At 52.3% G+C, this 22,198-nt stretch overlaps 5 protein-coding genes across 5 annotated transcripts; 2 read left to right on the top strand and 3 right to left on the bottom strand.

Annotated features, from left to right (window-relative positions):
• Positions 1 to 112: 112 nt before the first annotated feature.
• SLP2 (Synaptotagmin-like protein 2) lies at positions 113 to 1,463 on the bottom strand (the record flags this gene model as incomplete). Its single annotated transcript, XM_071061230.1, has 2 exons — positions 113 to 848; positions 952 to 1,463. 2 exons carry the CDS (start codon positions 1,461 to 1,463, stop codon positions 113 to 115), a joined length of 1,248 nt encoding a protein of 415 aa, XP_070917331.1.
• A 933-nt stretch (positions 1,464 to 2,396) lies between these two features.
• Positions 2,397 to 4,310, bottom strand: MFIFM68171_05809 (uncharacterized protein; the record flags this gene model as incomplete). The annotated part of the gene is made up of 1 exon (XM_071061229.1): positions 2,397 to 4,310. One exon carries the CDS (start codon positions 4,308 to 4,310, stop codon positions 2,397 to 2,399), a length of 1,914 nt encoding a protein of 637 aa, XP_070917330.1.
• Positions 4,311 to 8,146: 3,836 nt separating this feature from the next.
• On the top strand, positions 8,147 to 8,497 carry MFIFM68171_05808 (uncharacterized protein; the record flags this gene model as incomplete). Its single annotated transcript, XM_071061228.1, has 1 exon — positions 8,147 to 8,497. One exon carries the CDS (start codon positions 8,147 to 8,149, stop codon positions 8,495 to 8,497), a length of 351 nt encoding a protein of 116 aa, XP_070917329.1.
• A 7,715-nt stretch (positions 8,498 to 16,212) lies between these two features.
• Positions 16,213 to 17,450, top strand: MFIFM68171_05807 (uncharacterized protein; the record flags this gene model as incomplete). The annotated part of the gene is made up of 4 exons (XM_071061227.1): positions 16,213 to 16,322; positions 16,382 to 16,679; positions 16,742 to 17,037; positions 17,111 to 17,450. 4 exons carry the CDS (start codon positions 16,213 to 16,215, stop codon positions 17,448 to 17,450), a joined length of 1,044 nt encoding a protein of 347 aa, XP_070917328.1.
• Positions 17,451 to 19,899: 2,449 nt separating this feature from the next.
• On the bottom strand, positions 19,900 to 21,212 carry MFIFM68171_05806 (uncharacterized protein; the record flags this gene model as incomplete). Its single annotated transcript, XM_071061226.1, has 2 exons — positions 19,900 to 20,073; positions 20,124 to 21,212. 2 exons carry the CDS (start codon positions 21,210 to 21,212, stop codon positions 19,900 to 19,902), a joined length of 1,263 nt encoding a protein of 420 aa, XP_070917327.1.
• Between the last annotated feature and the right edge of the window lie 986 nt (positions 21,213 to 22,198).

Genomic DNA, 22,198 nt, shown 5'->3' with positions numbered 1-22,198 from the left:
CGCCCCGGGGCCGAGAATGATGAGACAATATATGTTACACCGTGTTGTGCGTCCGTTTGCTCGAACTTAGCTCTCATCGCCAGCCGCCCCCCCGCATTGTCCTCGTGGCCTTCTAATCCGACTTCTCCGACGCGGTACCGCTGGTTGTCGCCGGAGCATCCGCCACGCCCGTCTCAATCACGTTCCCCTTCTCAAGTATCTGCTTCGCCATGGTCTGGGCCTGCGCGCCGCCCACCTTGCCGTAAACACTCAACGCCGTAGCAATCATGCCACCGATATCCCCCACATTCCCGGGCACTACCACGGCCGTGCCCTCCTTGGCCAGCTTGGCGAAGGCGTCGACGTACTTCTCGGCAACCGACAGGCTGAGGGCGCCCTGGGCGGCATCCCGCCCTTCGGCGATGGCCCTCGCGACGGCGTCGATGCCGGCGGCGGTGGCCTTGGCGCGCAGGAGGATGGCCTCGGCCTCGCCGGCGGCCTGGTTGATCTTTTGGGCGCGGACGGCCTCGCTGGCGAGGATGGCGCTCTGCTTGTGGCCCTCGGCGATGTTGATGGCGCTCTGGCGCTGGCCCTCCGAGTCGAGGATCTCGGCGCGCTTGGACCGCTCCGCCGTCACCTGGCGGTGCATGGCCTCGACGACGGGCTTGGGCGCGTGGATGTCGCGGATCTCGTACCGCAGGCACGTCACCCCCCACGCCTGCGCCGCCTCGTTGATGGCCGCCGTGATGTTGGTGTTGAGCGCCGCCCGCTCCTTGAGCACGTGGTCCAGCGTCAGCTGCCCGATCTCGGACCGCATCGTCGTCTGCGCCAGCTGCGAGATGGCGTACTCGGCGTCTTCGACGCCGTAGCTATTCATGGGGGAAGACGGAGAGACCATGTTAGTGGCGAATGCGGAGATGCGCCCGGCTGGGGGTGGAGGTGGGTAAAGAGAGGGGAGGGAACGGGACGCACCTCGCCTTGTAAGCGTCAAAGACCCGCGTGTAGAGAACGCCGTCGAGCTCGAGGGTCACGTTGTCGGCTGTGATGGCCGACTGCGACGGGATCTCAATGGCGACTTCCTTGAGAGACTTGACGTAGGCGATGCGGTCGAGGAAGGGGATCAGGATGGCCAGACCGGGCTGAAGGATACGGTTGAACTTGCCCATGCGCTCGACGATCCAGGCTGTTTGCTGTGGCACGAAGCGGATAATGGTGTTCATGGGCAGCGAGGCCGACTTTTGGAAGTAGGTCGGCGGCATGGGGAAGGGGCCGGGACCGATGGTGCTCGGGGAGGCGTTCTGGGGGGTATTGTGAAAGTTCCGGCATTGCGCGTCGTTTATCCTCCTTGCGACCGGAGTTGCTGCTGTGGTCTTGGAGAGAGTGAGAGTCGCTGCCGGGAGGAGAGTTCGCGGCGATCGAGAAGATACGAAAAGGCCCGCGCGTATCGCTGGCACGACGGCCCTCTTAGCTGTGGTGAGCGACATTGTCGGCCGGCAACCTCACATTTGCCTTTTGTCTAGATTGGATTGAGGGGAACCCAGCGGCGGGGTGGTTGGTGAAATTTTGGGAGTAAGTGATCCGAGTCAATTGAAGCTCTCGGCAGCGCCAGGCTTGCGATGCCGACGTCAGTGCTTGCTTTTCCGAGACCCACAAGCCAGGTGGGGAGCACGGACCACGGGGCACAGGCCACGGACCACGGACCACGGCAAAAGAACGGCGGGTTTCGCCGCGGATACAAGTCTGGGGGTAAAGCTCGGACTACTGACCCATTTTTTGCCCCTTTGAGCTCTCCTTAACACCAGACCGCCAGACACTCATGGGTGCTTTTCTTGTTCATTGGCCTTATCGGGATCAATGAGGAAGTCGCGGAACGATAGATGGAACGTCCTGGCTGGAGATTTGGTAGAGGCAGGTACGCTAAGAACAGAGTAGAGTGGCAGGAGCCGGTAAAAAAACGATGTCCTATGAAATATTAAGAAGCCTGGCTAAGGATCGTATTGAGAGCGGTTCAGCGAGGAGTATAATGGAACCTACAACGGCGCGAGATCTGCCTACAATAGATCGTTTGGCTGCTGCAGGACCTACAAGTAACCGATTAAGGGCTGCGCGGTAAGTCGTGTCTAATTTGTCGATCTCGGATTGATGGGTCCTTGACTGGTATTGCAGAACTTCTGCTAGCTGTCGGCGGGGGGTTCCCATCCCGGTTCCTGGATAAAACGATAAACAGTGGCTGCAAAAATGAAAAGCGGAACAGCTATCCGGACCAAAGCATAGACGACTTCGGGACCTGGCCATTCTAGTCGCAGTTCCTGCTTGCTACTACTATATAAGGCGTTGTAGTCATCCCGAATTTCTGTAAATCGGGAATGAAGGTATATCGAGCATAGAGTGCTAAACTAACTCTACAGTGATGTCCGTCAGACTTTGGAAAGATTGTAGTCCCCACACCCCCGAGGCTCAGAGAAGAACACCCCGACCCGGTGATATTTTCCCCGCTGTCCACGGGTCGGAATCACAAGCAATCCATAAGCACACCTATCTCCTTCTTTGTAGCAGCTATCCTCCGGAATCTCAGTGTCTGCATCCCAGTCCAGCTCCGAGTTCGAGTCTTTTGTACCGTCTTGAGACGATTTCTTTACCCCTTCACCGCCGTCTTCCGTACTGGTAACAGTGCTCTTTCCAGCATTGCTACCTGTCTCATTGTCCCGTGTCTCCAAGGCTTTGTCTTCCATCTTGACGGGCGGATGCTCAGGGCACTGGATGGCGAGTTCTGCGCTCCCCAGGAGTATCATTGTTACAAAATTGTATGGCTCACGAGGAATGCCAGCATTCCTCCATCTTGTTGCCAACCCAATCCAGTCGTCGCTCCAGTCGAACATGCACATAGCGATATATCTATAATTAGGATAGACAGTCTTATGCCCGCTCACCAGCTCGTCCGCGTCAACCAGCATCTGCTTGCGAGTTAGAGGGTGCGATGGTAGTGCACGCATCTTTGTCGTCACCCGCAGGAAGCCACCGGATATCTCGCCAAAGTGGCTGTCCCCGTGTGGTGCGGTCGAGGCCGCTATCTTACACTCCGGTCGAAATGACACCAAGCGTTGTAGTGTATAACCAAGCACCTCCACCTTTCCTGGCCAGTAGTCAGAGAGGCTTAACCTAGAGTGTGCCATGGCCCAGCTCGCCCACGACCATGATGGCGCAATGCTGGGCTTATGTGTTAGTTGCTTCAACAGATGCGAGAAACTAGGAGGTTCCGTTTGATTCTCTTGTTCCACGGTCCAGATGAGGCTGCGGAACAAATCCTGCTGCCATAGACCGGCCACGTATTCGCTCTCCGGGACGCCGAGAATATGGGAGAACTTGGCTGCCAGTCCTGCGAGTGCAGGAAGGCAATCGGTGATGCGACTAAGCCCAGAACCGCTTCGACGCAGACTGTAATCTGGAATCACACCGACAGCCCATGCTCTGTAAATTTCAGATCGCCGGGTAATTGCGTCCTTGTCCAAAGCAGTTGAATCGATGTATTTGCCGAACCGGAAGCTTGACGGATCAGGGCGGCAAACGCCGTTCTGGATCTGTTGGGATGTAGGACAGCTGAACATCAAGCCCAACCAGCCGAATGTGAGGCAACGAGTCGATAGAACCCTCTCCTGGAAAGTCCATCCTCTTTTGCACCACTGACTTTCCCATGTATTGCATTCTTCAATAGAAGCTGGCAGGTATAGTTTCCTCGAGTCGACCACAAAGGACTGTAGGCGGTATGTGTCGTAAGGTGTCGGTGACTTGCTGAGTGATTGGAACGGAATCCGGAGAGCAGGCATCCAAGTTTGCCGACTCAGGAACCCATCATTGCATGACCTCGAGGTCGCGGCACAGATGGTGAGCTTGGCGTTCCCGTAGATCTTGTCCATTACCGTGCATTCTCTCTCCCAATCCTTGTTCTCTGACATGTCCTGGAGAATGCACAAGGCATCGACCCACAAGTACGGAATGGATAGTGCCCTGGTAACCCGCACAGCATCTCGGACGGCCGCAGTCAGATCATCCTCGTTGATTCCTGCACGCCTCTCGAGTAGGTTGTTCGAATCCGTCTTCAGCTGGAGGCGTGCTTCTGTCGGCGGACCCCAGACATAGCTCAACGCCGTGTACTGCGGGTGGTCGGTGCCAGGCAGGGATTTGAGGACTTCTTCTCGGAGTGCCAGTCTTAGGGACCCTTCGCGGACATCTATGAGCCTTGTTGGACAGAACGGCTGATCCATGATGACATGGCTGTGCTGTTCGCATTGGTTCAGCCTTTCGAGCGTCCAGTCAATATCGGCTTGGTCCATATATTCTGGACCATTTGTGGGAGAGCTTCGGAGATCTTTACCTTAGCTGAAAATCAGCATTCATCTTCCGAGCTCCAAAGGCGGCAGGAAACATGGAACTGACCTCCGCCTGCTTCAATTGGGAAGAGAATCCGATGCTGGTTGCCTGCCAATGGAAGTAGAAGTTAGCTTAATCCAAAGTCCCAAGCAATCCATAGGTACGGACAGCAGTTCAGCAGGGACCCGAGCTGACTTACCTGCCATGTTTGCGATTACCTCGAGAAAGCTGACAACAGGATCCGAGGTACCGCATTCGGAGGAGCCTTTAGCTCATATGGACATCTCGATATTGACAACGCCGCTCCGATTCCGTTCTTCCTGTGATACGCGGGCAAACTCCTCTGAGCGAAGGGCAAATCTCAGACGCATGCAAAATTGGCATCCTTCGCGCGCAGATGCACCGAGAATAGGGAGGCCTGGGAAACTATCCGTAAATCCGTAGCCGAGAGGATACCATTTCCATGCCTTAAGGCTAGGGTGCTCAGTAAAATTCTGGAGCCCTAGTATGGACGCGCGCTCCTCGAATGATAGACCCCAAGGTCCTGCGAAGACACCGTCGGTCTCCCCCAAAACAAGACATCTTTCGCAAGCTCGACCACGTTTGGTACTGCTCGATCCGGAAGCAGATGCGCCATTGTCCGTGGTTGTTGAGTTTGACATAGTGATATAGAGGCCAGTTTGGACGGGTTCAACTGACTAGGTTGAGTAAGAAAAGCTCGGGAATGCGAGCAGCGGTGATGGCTGGATGAAGTGGGAGCCACCTTGACCCAATGCGGCCCGAATTTTCCCCTGAGGCACTTTTTAGACGCACGGATCTCCCGACCGGATCCAGCAGAGGTCAAGTTTGCAAGCAGAGCGCCAAGTGTGGGATCGGGGCCGTGTCAGGCTCTTTTTGGAGTACGAGGTACTTGGAGGTCGGTTTGAATAATGGAGTCGTGCGCTTGTTCCCATATGCTGCTGGCGGCTTGCGCCATACCATCCTAAGATCTTTAGATTACTAGTACTAAACGTCTTTTTAAAACTTCATAAATGATGAGCAGATCTTACAGCAGCTATCTCCCTGGGTACCTATATTTCGGTGGTGCTTACCTACATGAACATGTACATAGGTAAGGTACTGTATGTATTACGGGTAGTTGCGTAATTACTGACAGTTCGTACTCATTCTCGGTTATCGACCCACTCCTCCTCACAAAGTGTGACCGTACACCTTTCCCGCACTCCATCGTTTCAGAGATCGTTCAGCCGCTCCGCTTATATTCATTTATCACAGCCAGACACACAGCATGGCAAGTTTCAAACCACTCGAAGGACTCTCACTGCCTATCAGATCCGAAAAGGCCATCTCTCGCCCCTGCCTCAAAAGGGTAGCGGGAGGTAAATTGAAATCTCAAAAGTTGTTCGGTGATTGCTGGCAGCCGGTCGCTCCGGCGCACGTAGGCAGGGTCCAGAGCAACGATTGCGGGTATGTCACCCACCTTCGGTTGCCCTATGCAGGCGGCTCTGACCCCCGTACCAATGAGCAAGGGCTGCGTCGACCTCGACATGACATGCACGAGCTGAATGTCTGCTTCGAGGCTGCATGCTCTCACCTCTGCAGACACCTCGCTCCGTGCCCGGCGTCCGACGTAGAGAAGTGTGGGAGGTACAGTATATAGCGTTGGGTGCTCTGTGGCCACCCAACGAGGGTTCGTTTTGGGTGAGTGCGATAGGTTATGCGCCCACCATTCTCGATTTCGTGTCACTGGTGTAACTCTCGCGCCCGCTGCAGAGTATAGTGGCGGACCACGTCGCTCCGATTACTTTCTTGGGCTTTGGGAAATGGCAGGGCCATGATGCCCTCTCCGATGGGCGACGATTTGCGACATCTCCACGGGGCACGGCGAAATTCTGCAACATCGTGGACGTCAAGACCGAGGATGTCTCGGGGGCCAGCGAATCTTGGCGGTTTTATCAAGTGACTATATGAGGAGTCTCGGCCTGTTGATTCTGTGTAGATGCTTCGAGGAGGGTGTCGACGGTGAGCCTCTGGCACACCTCGGGTCGAATGTACACCTGGTACTCAGCGGGAGGGACCATGATACGATTTTGATTGTGCCGTGTCCGAGTCCACATCGGAAGATGGTTTAACGACAATTCACCGTTCTCAGGAGGGTGGAGGATAGCTAGTGGCAAAGCATACCACTCAGGGCACTACCAGCCACAAGGTCCTGTGGACGCCTTGGCTTTGCCAACCAGAGTCAGAGGTTCCAGCAAGAGAAGAAAGAGCAGCTTGAGGACGAGGGAGAAGGAAGCGAAGATGAAGAAGGGGGTGGGACTAGGGGGACATGGTAGAAGCCGAAAGCGAAGAGAAGAGAAGCGGCGGTAAGAACTCGCCCTCTTGGGCAAGGTTTTCCTTATTGTTACTGGGTGAATACGACTGCGGATTGCCGCTCTTGTTCTTGGACGACTTGATCCTAGGGCCGAAAGTTTCAAGCGACTCAAGATAGTTTCGAGGGGGCAATGGGACTTCAATAGGGAGCTCGTGGCGGGAAGGGGGGTTTCTGATGAATGGGAGAGGGTGGTTACTATTTCCTGAGCCTTAGTTTGGGTTCGTGAGAGTAAATATGGGGATACTAATACTGAGCTGGGGAGAACAGCTCCTGGGCATCAAGGCACTTCGATCACGGGGCGGGACTTGATAGAGCGGCGCGCTAGTGGCTGAATGTTGCAGAGGATTCGTTTTCACTTTTCACTTTAAGTAGGGCCATCTGGCCAACGTCCTTAGACAGGACTTCCAATTTCATTTCTTTTTCCACACGTGTTGCTCACCCCATTGGAGGGCTTCCCTTGCGTGCGGGGTGCTCTCCCGCTGATCGGGGAGGAGCTCTATCTGCACATGTTGTTTGACTTCGCGTGGGTTGTAGGAACCATGGCTGAAGTTACCTGACCCTGTCCATCTAGTTGTGTACTGTCCATTGCGTCTACCCCGATGTGATGGGTAAGTGGGTATATGAGTGTATTTCTGCACCATTTCCATAGGGCCGCCCAACTTACTATACTATATAAGCTAGGTTTAAAAGCCTGTATTTCTTTACAAGGCAAATTTGGTTCGATGGGTAGAAAATGGGCTTCTAGAGCTATATATCTTCTGTATATTACGATTATCCATTCTTAATGAAAATGAGAGGGGACTCCGGTCAAAGTAGCTGGAGCTTATTATAGCATAGGACTTCAAATGACGATAGCAATACTAAACGTGTAAATTTGTCTTATATGGTAAGGTAGCCAGGCTGTTATGGGCGCCTGGTCCCCACCGGTTCTGGGCGCTGTGCTGTGGGTGGTGGGTGGCGCGGTCGCGCCGCGGACGGGACGGCCTAGGGTATCTGTTCAGCATGAGAATTAATTCGCCTGGGCGCCGGCACGTAAGTTGGGTAAGCAGCTCAGCCACATAAAGAGACCGGCGTTGTCCATAGAACCAATAAAACACAACCTGAGAGTTTATTACACTGAATCATGTGGTGTTTACTCTTGAACCAGCTGAACTTCCCGGCCACAACCCGAGTGGCAAGAAAGATGCTGGGTGGCTGAAGGATCTGAGGCGCAAACGGGCGATTGTTACGCCGGGCCTCATTTATGGGAGTAAGCACTTCCTGGCGCCAACACGATACAAAAAGAGAACGCCCTACCGTTTGCTCTGTTCCAACTCTAATGCCTCTTTTTTCCGGGAATTACTGCCAATCGTCAAGTGATCAAACTCTCGAATAAGGACCATCGTCTCAACATCACTACCATCATCACTCACCATAGAGCCAACCATGCTCGTCCACACCCTTACAATCGTCGCTTCGAGCGTAGCTGCTGTCCTCGGCGCGGCCTTACCCCTAGATGCACCGCAAACCGACGAGATCAGTGCGAAGCAATTCATCGACAACCCACGCTTCGGAGGCCGCGACTCGGTAAGGATTACAGGGGATGCCCCGGATTCAGTCCGGATTACAGGGGATGCCCCGGATTCAGTCCGGATTACAAGGGACGACCCGGATTCGGTCCGGATCACAGGGGACGACCCAGATTCGGTCCGGATCACAGGGGGGACGGACTGGAAGCGGATCAAGGGTCGCGGGGATGATGACGCAGAGGATGGGAGTGAATGGACACGTGCATAAGATAATACTCTGATAGATTGACAGACATGGAAGAAGGACATATAGCGTGTTCCCAATAAACGGTGCTATCCCTGGTGATGCACACCGAGAAAATTGATACTCTGGCTTACTGCGTAAGTGGCATGGCTTAGCGCGATGCCGAGCGGGGATGATGCCTGTTTGCAAGGCCCTCCTCGTGGTGTCTGCCTGTACATTGTGCTGGTCGTCCCACCTCCTCATCGTCCCGCCCTCGCTAGCATTGAACAGTCACTGCGAAATTCCTCAGAAACCTCCACCGATTCTTCCGCACCCAACCCTTGGAGACGAAATCATCCGCCCTAGCCGGGACGGAGTCGACCACGCCGAACAGTGATTCATCATGAGCAAGCACAGTAAACATGACATGATTCTCGTCAAGATCCAGCAGCTTGAAAACGGTCGGACTGATCTCATCGCCGTGGTTAGCACATGAGGATGAAACTGTCCGGCGGAGTCATCACGCGCGCCAGCCCGCATGGATGGCTGATGGTTTGGCTGGGACGAAGACGGCAGGGACAAGGTTATGTGTATCGGATGGTTTACATGATGCGAGGAGGCGATACTGATTGTGGATAGGAAAGAAACACACGTACCTAACAGCCTATAATACGGCCATATTCGACCGCAGGTGTCCTAGAGGTACCCCCAACCAATTTTTATCGGGCTTCGAGGGTATGAGCGGGCATAGCACCCATGGGGATTGCAGGTTTGGTTAGAACGGAGACCCGTGCCGGTGCGCCATAGACAAGGCAGAGTGCTTCTACGACTGCTGCGATTCCATCAAGGAAGCCAGGTCCAGAGCCAACAAGTATACAGTCAAAGGACTTTGTGTACGAGGAAACCGGCGGCGGTACGTGCCACAGAACCATAACTTCACATACTTACGTTTAATAGGGTTCGACAAGCTTCCAGTGAGGCAATATACCCCTGGCTAGAGTTGCAGTTGGGATCTCGGCAATTTTAGGAGAATCGTGGGTCGGTTGAATTATCTACTAGTATCTTGCCTAATATAATCTCTGCTGGACATTGTACTGCTGCTAATAAGACTTAACTGGTTGATCTACCTCCATTTACTCTACATCCGGCAGCTCTGTTTGACTGGAGAGCTTTATATCCCCAAGGTCGACCAGGTACATACATTCTGAATACGTTAACTAGAGGAAAATTGAGCTTACCCTACCAAGGTTATCTAAGTATATACTTAACAAACAGACTTTCGGTTTGTTAAGCACTTCCCATTGAAATGATTTTTAATATAATATACTTATACAGCGAGCAACGTAGGATAGCGAGCAATTTACCTTTCTTCAACCTCGGTAGGCCGAGGTAACCCCGAACAGAATGTCAGGGATCAGGTTGAGTGTGGTTAAAAACAAAAATAGGGCCACTTGCAAGTGAGCTAGGGACAAGTGCTTTGCCAAGATGTTCTGCTTACTGCTTACCCAACCCGGGGTAATGTAGTTCCCGGCTAGGAGCGATTCCTGATTACTCACCGTTTCCGCTGACCACCAAACCTTCAAGTGGAGGACCGACAAACACCCCAAATTGTTCAGAGCAATAGGAGCTATGTCCCCTTATAGGGTTTTACTCGGGGTAGTAGTTATTTTTAGGATCAGGTAGAGGCGAAAGCGTGCGGTCTATTGAGAACGATGTTTATCAACTATTCGCTCCCTCCACTGTTCCAGGGTCATGTGAGGCTGCGGCTATCTGCATTGAGTCATGAACTACACCTCTTCCCGGGGTATTAAAGTTAGCGTCCTAAAGGGCCACTGTTTTGGCGACGCTATGCTATTCTCGGGAATCTATCAGTCGATCCCTTGCCCTCTAACTTTTAATACTGCAGAAGAGGTTTAAAAGGATGTATTCCAGGGCGTTGTTGTGGTCCATTTGGAAACCTTCTCTCGTAATCGAATGGCGTAAACATTGTGATAATGCATTCGCGGCACCCAGTTGTAGTAATCATCATCCGGAAAGGTCGGGGTAATTGAGAGTCCGGTTTAGATACTAGTCGAAGTCGAAATATATTAAAATGGATGGAGTCTCCCCGCATAAGCTCCGTGAAATACACCTCCGTCTGCCGCGGATCGAGTGTTCCCACACTCTGAATCTTAACTTCACATTGCCTTACCAGGGAGATTAGAGTATTTGATTCGTTCTGTCTCACTCTCTGCTGCACTAGCAACTAGGAATTGGACAGAACCGAGCTATCGGCTTCGGGATCTCCTCCGCTATGAAGATACTCTCCGCTTCCTTCCTCCTGTCCTTGCCGGCCGCCATCCACGGTGCTATCGGTGGCCGGTGCTCTTCCTTCTGGGGACAGACGGGCTGCATCTGCCTCGACAGGGGGGTCTGCGAGAACCAATGGGGCGGCGTCGCCATCCAAGGATGGGCGCCCGACTGGCCATGCCCGAACGATCCGGCCAACGTCTGGGGTTGCCAGATCAGTCCTTGCCCGAGACAGAACTATGGTACCAGCTGTCAGTGGCGTGAGCAGTGTGTTATCCCAGTGGCTGGGGAGCGTAAGTTACGTCTTGATCAGATCCCCTCTTCTGATGGTTGTGGCTTCCCTTCCAGATTGCTAATACAAAGACGGAAAAAAGCCGCTGTGTGCCCCGGCGGCAGGGACTTTATTTGCTGTGTTCTCTCGGATGGCACTTGATCGTAGAGAAGGTGCGAAGGCTTCAGACTCCCTACTTTTTAAGAAAGTCAGGTCGAGGAGTCATATCAGTCAACAGAAAGGAACGCAAATCTGCATATTTCCAGGCAGAGAAAACGTAATATACCTTCGTTTACGTTCTCGCACCTACAAGAAGAGAGTGTGAAAAGGAGGAATTGTTTTACCTTATCTAATCCTACAAAGGTAGGAGAAATAAGCGGTAACCATATGTATAAAGGAGATCCCTACACCTAGCGCTCAGCTAGCTCTTGGCATTGCCGGGACTCTCCTAATCGCAATAGTTGATCATGCCTTGCTACTGGAAACCCAACTCTTTGCATGCTCTCTCTACTACTAGGCAATCGACCTTGTTAATCCGAAGAGCGGCTGAAGATTGCAGCATTTCGGTGTCAACAGTCTGAGCCTAGGTTTCTTCGAAATCTCTTCTTCTCTTCTTTCTTCAGCTTTTATTACGCGACATTACCCTACTCTCTATCTCGCTCCGCGTACCTACCTCAGCCTCTCTCTCTCTCTCTCTCAACCTCTCTCTCAACCTCTCTCTTTTCCTCGTTATATCAGTCGTTTTTCCATTACGATAGATTTTACTACTACTCCCACCGTCGACCTGTGAGAACCGACTAAGTGGGGTCGGCGTTGGCGCAGGCCGGAAGCCCCGAAGCCGCAGCGTCGGTGGGGTTCCCAAAAGCAGCAACAACGCTAAGCCAGAAGGGCGCAGATATCGCGTCGGAGGAGCGTCGAAGGAGCGCACAAGCAAGGACGATGACGGGTAAGCGAGCGGGGTAGGTGAGCCCAGACGCTGTCATCACAGGGCATAAAGAAGAGGGCGGAAGACAGGGCTTAGGGGGAGACAGAGTTCAATGAGACCATCATCTTACCCCTAACGAGCACTCTGCTCCTACATTGCGCGTGCACTGCTCGTACCCAGGCACTCTGGTCCTACTACCCTTGGATCCTTGATCCTCACACGACCTTACATCGTATCTAAGATATATTTGCTTGGCTATAAAAAATACACAGTCTTTCTCTAGAGAGGTCATAACAATTTCCTACTTCTTTTAAGTAGGCTTCTTTATATCATTTAGCTGTACGAATAGTTTTTCAAGTTTATCAGCGTAAGAGACGTCCGCCACCTAAAGTAAACCCTCAGAACCCGGCTACATAGTAATTACTAAGATAAAAACGGGGTGAAGGATTGCAAGTATCTAGGGCGAAATGGATAAAGCGTGATATATATTACAACCACAAGTTTGAAAGGTCTTAGTAAGGTTCTTCTTCCTTTGCAGCCTAAATATTATTGATCACGAGGCGATGATAACCGGGCAGTGAGATGAGGCCATCATCTTTAATTAGTTATCCCTAGTTAATATATTTACCCCACAAACTCTATTACCACTCCGAGACCCTAAGGATCTTCCTATACAGGATAAAACCCCACAGCTCGGAACCTGCAATGCCGAGGCACAATATTATTGGAGCGTTTGTGGCTAATCCATCACAACAGGAGTCAGGTGGGTAGTATTCTTGTAACCAAAGAATTCATACTACGTAAGTGCCTGACTATAGCCCTAGGAGGCGAGGATTAGTCCCGGAAACCCAGAAATTCAAGGAACTATACCAGGAGTAATTCCACCTCTTCCTCATATGCAAAATTTTATATATATGCTATGAACTTAATTCTTACTGCTATTCCCAATCATTTCGCGCCGTCTCTCTCTGCTTGCTTGACCTTGCTTTCTTCGCCGCTCATACAAGACCCAACGGAAACAAAATGCACTTGCTTCCTTCCTTGCTTACTACGTTTCTAATAACGGCTACCCTTGCCGCCCCCTCCATTAGACTTAACGCGGCAGACACCATCGGCATTACTCTCGCCAGAGCAGTTCAGGGAACTGAACCGGGTACAGGTACAAGCGACGGTTTTTTCTACCACTTTTGGTCTGACCATGCTGGGCCGGTTACGTACAATAACCTCGAAGGCGGCCGCTATACGGTAAAATGGGGCGGCGATAGTGGCAAGAGCGGCAACTTTGTTGCTGGCAAAGGGTGGAATTCTGGATCAGCTGATAGCTTGAAGTTAGCCTGACCTCTTTTCTAATATTTTGTTCTCAACCACAAACTAACGCGATGCGCAGGACCGTCGTCTACAACGGGACCTGGTCAATCAACGGCAACGCATATCTCTCTCTATACGGCTGGACCAGCAACCCCATAGTAGAGTATTATATTCTCGAGAACTACGGGAGTTATAATCCATCAACTGCTAGTGAGAAGAAAGGAAGTGTTATAAGCGATGGTGGGGTGTATGATATTCATATAGAGCGCCCCATTTTGCCGGGACTTGAAGGGATAAAGATTTTCCACCGGGTGTGGTCGATTCGCCGGACGAAGCGGATGGGAGGCACAATTACGCCGAAGAATCACTTTGATGCGTGGCAAAACCTAAATGTGAAGTGGGAGAAGCATGATTATGCGATTCTGGCGACAGAGGGATACTATAGTAGTGGGGAGGCAGATATTACGGTTGGAGGGAGCTCTGCTTGAAGTAGCCGGAATAAAGGTTTACGGTGTTTGGAAACAATGGTGGGTTGTATATAATCCACTTCACTACTCCGACTACTTCACCTTGTAGGACTTGGTGTTTGCAGAGAATTTTCCACTGTAACGAAAGCTTATTTGAAAGATTCCTTAGCCCGCAATCCCGGTGAGTCTACCTTGTTATAGGAGTGCCAGGAAGAGGATTCATTTGTGGAGGACGGACTTACGACAACACCGGGATCCGTAATCGTGACAATCTATCCAAGAACGACAAGAACTTGCAGCTAGTTTCTGCATTCATCCGTTTCTGCCCAGCCTCGGATATGCAGGCTCCCTTGTGTAGTCTATATATACTTATTCATAGAACTATCGCACTAATAGAGGCGGTGAATTCCCATTGCATCACTCGTTAGAAGTATTGTCACGGGTTAGCTGCGTAGCGGGTACAGGGATCCCACTACAAGACATGTTTAACCAGTTAGAAAGTATGGGGGTGTGCTCCATATAGGTCAAGGAATGGGAACAGATCACACAGCCAAACACCTAACTAGGTCTTAAGCAGTGTGGAAATTGTCCAGGAAACGGTATATGGTTATTTAAATATGTCTAAACAGTCCGAAGCGACAAATTCTTATCCAGTAAGAGGATTTCATAACTTAGAAATATAATATATATGTGCCTCTTACGTCATAGCAGGTAGGCCAGGGCAACCAGGTTGCGGTTGCTAGGCCACGGGCCCACTAGGGCCGGTAGATTTCTATCCTCACGTACCGATCGAGCTCCTTATCTTTTTATGTCCTTCTATAGCTTAGAATTCTATCAATGTAGTAGAAGCAACTATAGCTTTGTCTCCCTCTCCTTCTACCGCCGTAATAACAACGTTGTTACTGTCGTCAGCAATTCAATTAACGACCGGGTTATACCCTACGCGGTGTTCTTCTGTATCATAGCATGTCAATTTTATAGGCCTTAAATCCTTAACAGGACGTGATTGGATCCTTCTGGTTTGTTTTCAATTTCTTAGCGAGGTGTGGGTAGCTCTGTTATGCCTATGGAGCCTTCTGGCATATATGATACAAATCATACGCATACCTAGTATACGCGTAAATTCATAATTGGACTTGTTGCCTGGGAGCCATTCCTGCAGATTATGCGTTATCTACGTTCTATCGAAAGGCAACTTTAGACGGGGGGACTGAAAACGGGCCTCCGGACTGTGCAGCGGCCGCGTGTGGATCACCCCTTGCTCAGGGAAGAATCAGGGGAAGCTCAGGGCAAATCAGCCATAGCTCACCGTGGCTCAGGACTCCGAACGGGAATGGCAATTGTGACTGCCCAGATTCGTCTCATACAACTAGGCTGTTTCCTGAGGTGCCAAGGCCAAGCTCCCTATATATTGATGCGAGAATGTCAGATGACTTTCGCTACTTTCGTGAGTACGCAAGACAACGTGGACGGGGGGTACTACTTGAACAACTCCGTGCAACAGGATTCAGCCTCCAGCAAGGCGATAGCATGTTGTTCTCTGAAGATGCCTTAGAGACATACTGCCTGGAGGCTGCTGAGAAGGCCCTTGACTTCATGCTGGAGGGCCTTTTGGCTAATCACTCCCCCTCATCCTCCACTGAAGACACCACCGGCGAAAGGGGAAGCTCGGCATCTGGAAGTTCCGAGGTAGTAACACCGGCCAACTCCTTCGCCGACAGTGGCTTGTCTCAGACTCGGAAAGTGGCTTGGATGCGGCCAATGGGCCAAGGCACGTGTCGCTTTTATCCGAGTTCAATCTCAATCTGAGGGTTGTTGATATTCCTTCCTTTGGCATCTCCGATCGCAATTTCCAGAATCCCTGACTTTGGCAGTCACGAGAACATTGCTGCTCTATCAGACGGTTTCACGGAGGATTGGAATGACTTAACGTGGAACGTTGAGACGGGGCAGGAAGGCCAAGATAGGACCTTGTGAGGGAAAACAAATACCAGACATGTCTTCCATTTCTCCCGCACTTACCTCCATGCAACGACGAATCAGAACTGTGAATATGCTGTCGTAGATGACACCCATATCCCAATCTATCCCACGGATAGAATACCACTACACCAAAAACTCTCGTCATTACCACAACCAATGGGTTTATTCTAAGTCTCGGTAAGTTGTATCCTTCTCCGCACGGATCTGGCTTGCAAGACGACCCCCTCTGGTGGGGTAACTTTATCCTGATTGTAGGTAAAAGAGAGGGACTTTTGTACGGCGGTCGGCATATTGGCTATATTGCTTCGCATTTGCTACCTACTCGGCCACCAGGCATCACCCAGGGGCGGGGGATGGAGTTGTCTTGTGTAACCTCGGAGCAGGTGGACTTAACACGCTCCAACATCAAGACATAAACGAATATCAGTCCTGCCATGCCATAGCCTATGGGAAACACAAAGAAAGTCTGTAAGGCACCATCCATTCTGACCGAAATCTGCCCAACTTAGAGTCCACAATGCGCATCCAAACACTGCTCTCAGCCATGCTCATGGCTTCTACCGCCATGGCGCTGGACGACTTCATGCGTTTCTCCTGCTCCGAGCTCAACGTCCAACGTCTCGACCCGTAAGCCAAACACACCCATGCATCATTCATCACCTACCCCTGTTCCTAACAAAATACAGACTCAGCTCCCCCGGCATAATTCCCTCTCCCTACCTCCACCAAATTGTTGGTGGCAATGCCTTCGCCGCCAACATGGACCCCAAACTCAACCTATCCGCCGTAGCCTCCTGCACAACCTGCACATACGCAAGCGATTACTCCAACTACTGGACCCCTGTTTTGTTCTTCCGTCACCGCAACGGGTCGTACCACCGCGTGCCGCTTAAGGAGAACGTCCTGCTTGAGGGCGCCAAAGGTGGTATGACGGTTTACCTTACTGCACCGGTTGATTCGAGAAGGGTTACCGCGTTTAAGCCTGTAAGTTCAATTTCTCCTTCACGTATCAGCGGCGTATTGAGATTGACTGGAGGAATTGAAAGGGCTTCCGCATGCTCGTCGGCTCCCCCACCCTGCGTACACCCAACCCCAACACGGCCGAGCTCAAGAGCATTTCCTTCCGGTGCCACAACACACCCTGGGGACCAGCCGCCGCCAACTCCGAGCCCAGCCGCAGTTTCCCCAGCGAACCATGCCCCTTCGGCCTGCGGATCACAGCCGCCTTCCCGACCTGCTGGGACGGAAGAGCTGTCGCCATCGATAGCCCAGACCACAAAAGCCATGTTGCATACCCTGAGAGAGGTACCTTTGAGAGTAGCGATTGGTGGTGCCCTGATTCGTATGTTTCTATCTGCCCTTACCTACCACATCTCACCCTAATCCCACCTGAGATACTGACAAAGAGGATGAAGACACCCCGTCCGGATCCCTCAACTCCTCTATGAAACCATCTGGGACACGACGCTCTTCAATAACAAAACCACGTGGCCCGTTGACAGCAATGGCAACCCAACGCAGCCGTTCGTGTTCAGTCATGGGGATGACACCGGGTATGGCTTCTATGCCGAGTGGGTCAACGGATGGGAGTACCAGGCGCTGCAGGACGCGATGGACAAGTTTTTCGGGCATTGCAAGGGCGAATGTGCGGAGTTGCAGAGGCAGAGTGTGGAGGAGGCGAATAAGTGTAGTCAGGAAGCGGTGGTTAAAGAGAGGATTGATGGGTGGTTGCCTGCGTTGCCGGGGAGTGCGTGATGGATGTAGAGGGTGTGGTGGAAAGAGGCTTGTTTGGGGTTTGCCCTGGAGAGTGGCGGTGGATCACGATGCAATCGGCACAGAATGGATCCACTCTCGCTTGCCCTCATCCTGGATCGAACATCTCGTCATTAGTGTGACGCGCTCTACCACTGAGCTATAGTGGCTGCTGGTAGTGTTTTAGATGATCGTCTTGGCGGTCTGTGTAGTGTGGGAGAACAAAGAGTGTGAAGAGCCTCACTTTTGCCAAAGACCGAATTGACTGGTGCACCACACGGTCCCAGCTCCCAGCAAGTTGGGATCCTTTGCCACTCTACCCGGATTTTGTGGCACAGTCGAACCGTTGCATGTTGTGTTCTGCTGCTGTGCCTGCCACTGCCTGCTCTGACCCGGACTGAGGGGTGGAACTGGGTACGGGTTCCCGGCCGGGATTGGGGAGGCCGGGTGATCCATGTACCGGGCCAGCATTGTCAATACGTTTATATGTGCAACACATATCTCCCGATTTCTCTGTCGCCGCAACTAGCGCTTGCTGTTGTTCTCCTACAGAAGCATTCGAGTGAGTCGTCGCCCCCTCGGGATTAATGGGTCGTGTAAACCAATTTCTTCTCGATGAGACGGGCTGGTCGTGCAGTCCTAGTGTCCATTCACGTCACGTCCTTCCGACCACGATGATCACTTCGATCCCCATGGTTGATATAGCCAGTAAAACCTGCGCCGTTTGGAGACAGTTTCAACGATTCTGCCCGGTCAAGCTCCATGAAACAATCCCCGATCCCTCGAGTATGTCACCAGGGTGCCTCATCAACTTCTCCGCCTCCTCTTCCGTCAGCTGCACATAGGCAATGGTCTACGACTTGGCCGTTTTCTGCTTCCAAGCGCCGGGAGTATCGCAGCGACATATGCGCCCAGCACGAGGATCGTCACCTCTGCTTCGTATTGCTTCCCGGACTCTGTCAGAACACCAAGGCATCTCCAGCCGTCGTACTTGAGTGATGCAACCGCCTCACGCAGCCGAACCTCAACACCCAACTCCTTCACAACGCCTTACACCCTCTTCAACGTGTCCGCGCGAGCGCATACCCAGCCAACGCGTTGAAGCACCCTGCCCACCCTTCCATCTTTCCATCCAACGTCGGTGCAACCCGCCAGACATTCTTACAGGAGGAAATAGACGTAATCTTCCGTTCAAAGGCAGGATGTGCTTCAATCAACTCCATACTAAAATACAAAAATGAGTCCCCTTTTCGAAAATAAAGAGTTTTGCGTTTGGTTTTTATATTTTTAGTATTACTATTCTAACTACTAGAGATTTAAGTTTACCTTTTACTCTCTAAATTTCGCTCTCACACCTCTTACAAATACTCCTCCTTCCGTTACTCAATAACTAAATAAAATACCATGCCATTGAATAATTACCCAATGTAGAAACATACTACCACACTCCGTCCGGGCAGGCCTTAATAATGGCCAAATAAATAAATCTAAATACGTATACTGTCTCTTATGTGCGTAAGATAAACATAAAAAAAACATCTGTTAGAAGTACGGTACCTTGGATTCTACTCTGGTTGTGAACAGGTTGTTGTCAAAAGGTAGGGTTCAAGCTCCAGTCAGCTTGCAGGCTAGATGCTTAGCACAGCTAGGAATCCAACCGCTGAGCCACCAAGTAATTGTAAGCTGGTTTATGTAGTAAGTCTATAAATGAGGGCTTTCCGGCTCTGCCAGAAAGCCAGAGAGACAGAGAGAAAAAAAAACAAATAACAGATACAATATAACCTGTTTACCCAGTACGTGGATCCAAGGTGCCGTGCTACTGACAGGTCGCCCCAAAGCGACGAAGAAGCTGAGAATAGCGACTCTCACGCTTCTCAAATAGCCGAGGCAGACAAGCACACTGTTAAATTGCTGGCAGGCTGTTGTGCATGTACCCCGCAAAAAGCTCTCCTCAATAAAGTGCAGACGGCAGCCCGCAAACCACGCCTCAGTGCCTGACATCCGTTCAGTTATATTCCCCACAAGGGGCTTCTCCACGCTCTAGGATACCAATCAGCGTAGACCGCCTCCCTTACCTATGGTGACTATAGCATTTCAGAAAATAGACAAAACCAAGTAAGCAGTGGCAATGGAAACGGATGACCAGGATTTAAAAGCCGGGCTTCACAAACATTAAGGTGGTCCTTCCTAGCGAGCGCGTCACTACCGGGATGTCAATCTACGGATATCCTAGAAGTGATGGCATCGTCAAATGAAAGCAGCCTCCTTTTTGTTATCATTCGGCTACCAGCTCTGGAATTTGTCCCAGTTGAAAAGGGAAAGTCCATCATCTCTCGGAAAGGCAAAGGTAAGGTAGATAACGGGAGGGCGCAAATCGCGGAGCCACATTTGTATTTTTGATGTGTTAATAGAGAGGTAAAAAAGAGGTGAGTCCAAGTTTCTCTCCCCTTACCTATCTCCAAGACTGACACACGTCCTGGTACACATTCTGCTGCAGGCCCGCAGCATTGGTGGGGATCCAGTTCAGGTAGGTCAAGTAACTGTAGGTCCAGCGGGGGTCGTCCAGCTCCGTCTTCCACGTCCAGTACACCCACCCGGCCATACCGGGCTCCTCGTAGAGCTGCTGCTGGGCCGTGAACCACCTCGAAAAAAGTCCTTGTTATCCTTCCAGTCGACGCCGCACGTCAGGCTCCACTCGCCCACCATTTTGAAGGCCTCGCCGGGCTCGCGCCGGTCGTCGGTACAGGCGCTCTGCATCAGGGCCGTCTGGTCGCCATTGTTGCTTCCGAGGGCGAAGCCGATGTAGTTGTGGTCGTCAAATGCCGTCAGGCCGTCGTTGGCCACGGTGGCCGAGGCACGCGGATCGCCCGACAACCACTTTTTATCCATGAACATGACGTGCAGTGCGCGGTCGCGGCCGACGCCCAAGGCGGCCTCGACGTCGCGCACCGCCCGCAACGCGGCCGGGTAGTAGGTCTCGGTAAGACCCGGCACCTGGCCCGGGGCGGGGTAGCGGCCGGCGGGGTCGTGCTGCGACACGGGCTCGTTCAGCACCTCGATCATGCCGACGGCGGCGCGGTACGAGGGCGTCGTGTGGATGCGACGCGCCATCCAAGCCAGCCACCTCTCGGCGCGACCGAAATTGTAGGCGTTGAAAAACCCGGCGGGGACGCTGTGCTGGCCCGTAAAGGCGTCCTCCTGCTGGCCGCCGGGGGCCCCGTGCAGGTCCAGGATCACGTACATGCCCAGCTCGGCGCACTTTGCGATGACGGCGTCGAGGGCCGCGAGCATGGGCGCCGGGTCGGCGAAAGGCTCCGACGCCCTGTCAACGATGTCGGCGTACGACCAGTAGCCGATGGGGATGCGGATCGTGTTGAGCCCTACGTCGTGCACCGACTGCACCGTGTCGGCGTTGATCCACGTCTGCCAGTGCCGCGCAAAGGCCGCATTGCCGGCGGCGCGGTTGTTTTTGTAGTTGTTCAGCATGCAGTCGAACTCGGACTGGGCGTAGCTGGAGCAGTCAGTGCCGCAGCCCATGTTGGCCGTCCACTCGCGGCACATTAACCACGGCTCCGAGATGAGCCAGCCGCCAAAGTTGACCCCTCGAATCTTGGTGATGCCCGAGGGCAGTTTGGGGTCCCACCGCTTGCCCAGCTGCTCGTAGCGGGCGCTCGTGTTGAAGGCCACCAGTTCCCGCTCGTGCGGGAGCCAGCCGTGCGCGACGCCGGCGGCGAGGAGAGCCGCAGAGAGAACCGAGCACCTCATGGTGGATTATCGGGGAGTATTAGCGAGTAAGCACAGTGGGCAGCCCAGCGCCCGGCGATTGACATTTTATACGTTGTACGACGGAGCGGCCATCACCCGACTCTGATGGGCGCAGCTAGGCTGCCGTAATTTTTTGAGAGAGCTTCTTCGGACTATAATAACTATGACCCCACTAAAGTGCTCCGTGCACCTACACATGCAGAAAAACGGGTAAACGATAGGTTTGTCGGGCCCAAAGGTGTCACTTAATTATATGTCCTTTTATCCAGTGCTATGATCGCCCTGATACGAAGTACTGATTCCCTCCTAAATGTTCCCCGAATTCGGTAATATTCAGCCAGTCACAGCCCATTTGTGCCTCGACGGACATGCAAACCAGGGCAAGACGGCGCTTCATGAGCTGATGCATACATACGATACGTCGTTCAAAGGCACGCATGACGTTCTCCGCTAGACGGCAATGCTCATATTTGGCATTTGCTAACCATCTGAACTTCGCACCTGTGGATGGAGGGTATGGATATTGCCTCATTCGATGCCTGTTGCAAGAACAGTCCTGATCTGAGGAGCGGAGCTCGCACCTTGCACCGTGCAGCGCCAGACATTGCATCTGGACAGTAACAGTTCCACAAAATTTGTTCGACTATCCATAATACGCTATTTACTAATGCTGAGCGACGATCAACGAAGCATAGCACTTGCTTCAAGTTGGCATTATCATATCGAGATCCACCTCCGGAAGCAACTGACGGCCCTTGTGGCTCATGCAGCGGTCCATCAACTGCAGGTCCGTTCAAGAAAGCCGGCAGCACCTGAAGCTGTTTGGGCCGGGGCAGAATCCTACAGATAGGTTGTGGTCAGGAGACTGCAGCTGTTGTGTGTTGGAATGATAGCGCAGGGGTGACATCACTTACCAGTCCGCCAACTGCCCGAGCATCCATTGACTGTCCAAGTGCACAGCGATGCGCCCCCGCAGGGGTTGTTCT

Source organism: Madurella fahalii, assembly GCF_045866475.1.
Source record: "Madurella fahalii IFM 68171 DNA, scaffold_3, whole genome shotgun sequence".
Taxonomy (NCBI): domain Eukaryota; kingdom Fungi; phylum Ascomycota; class Sordariomycetes; order Sordariales; genus Madurella; species Madurella fahalii.
The sequence above is the reverse complement of the archived record's forward strand: the minus strand, read 5'-3'. Positions and strand labels throughout refer to the sequence as shown.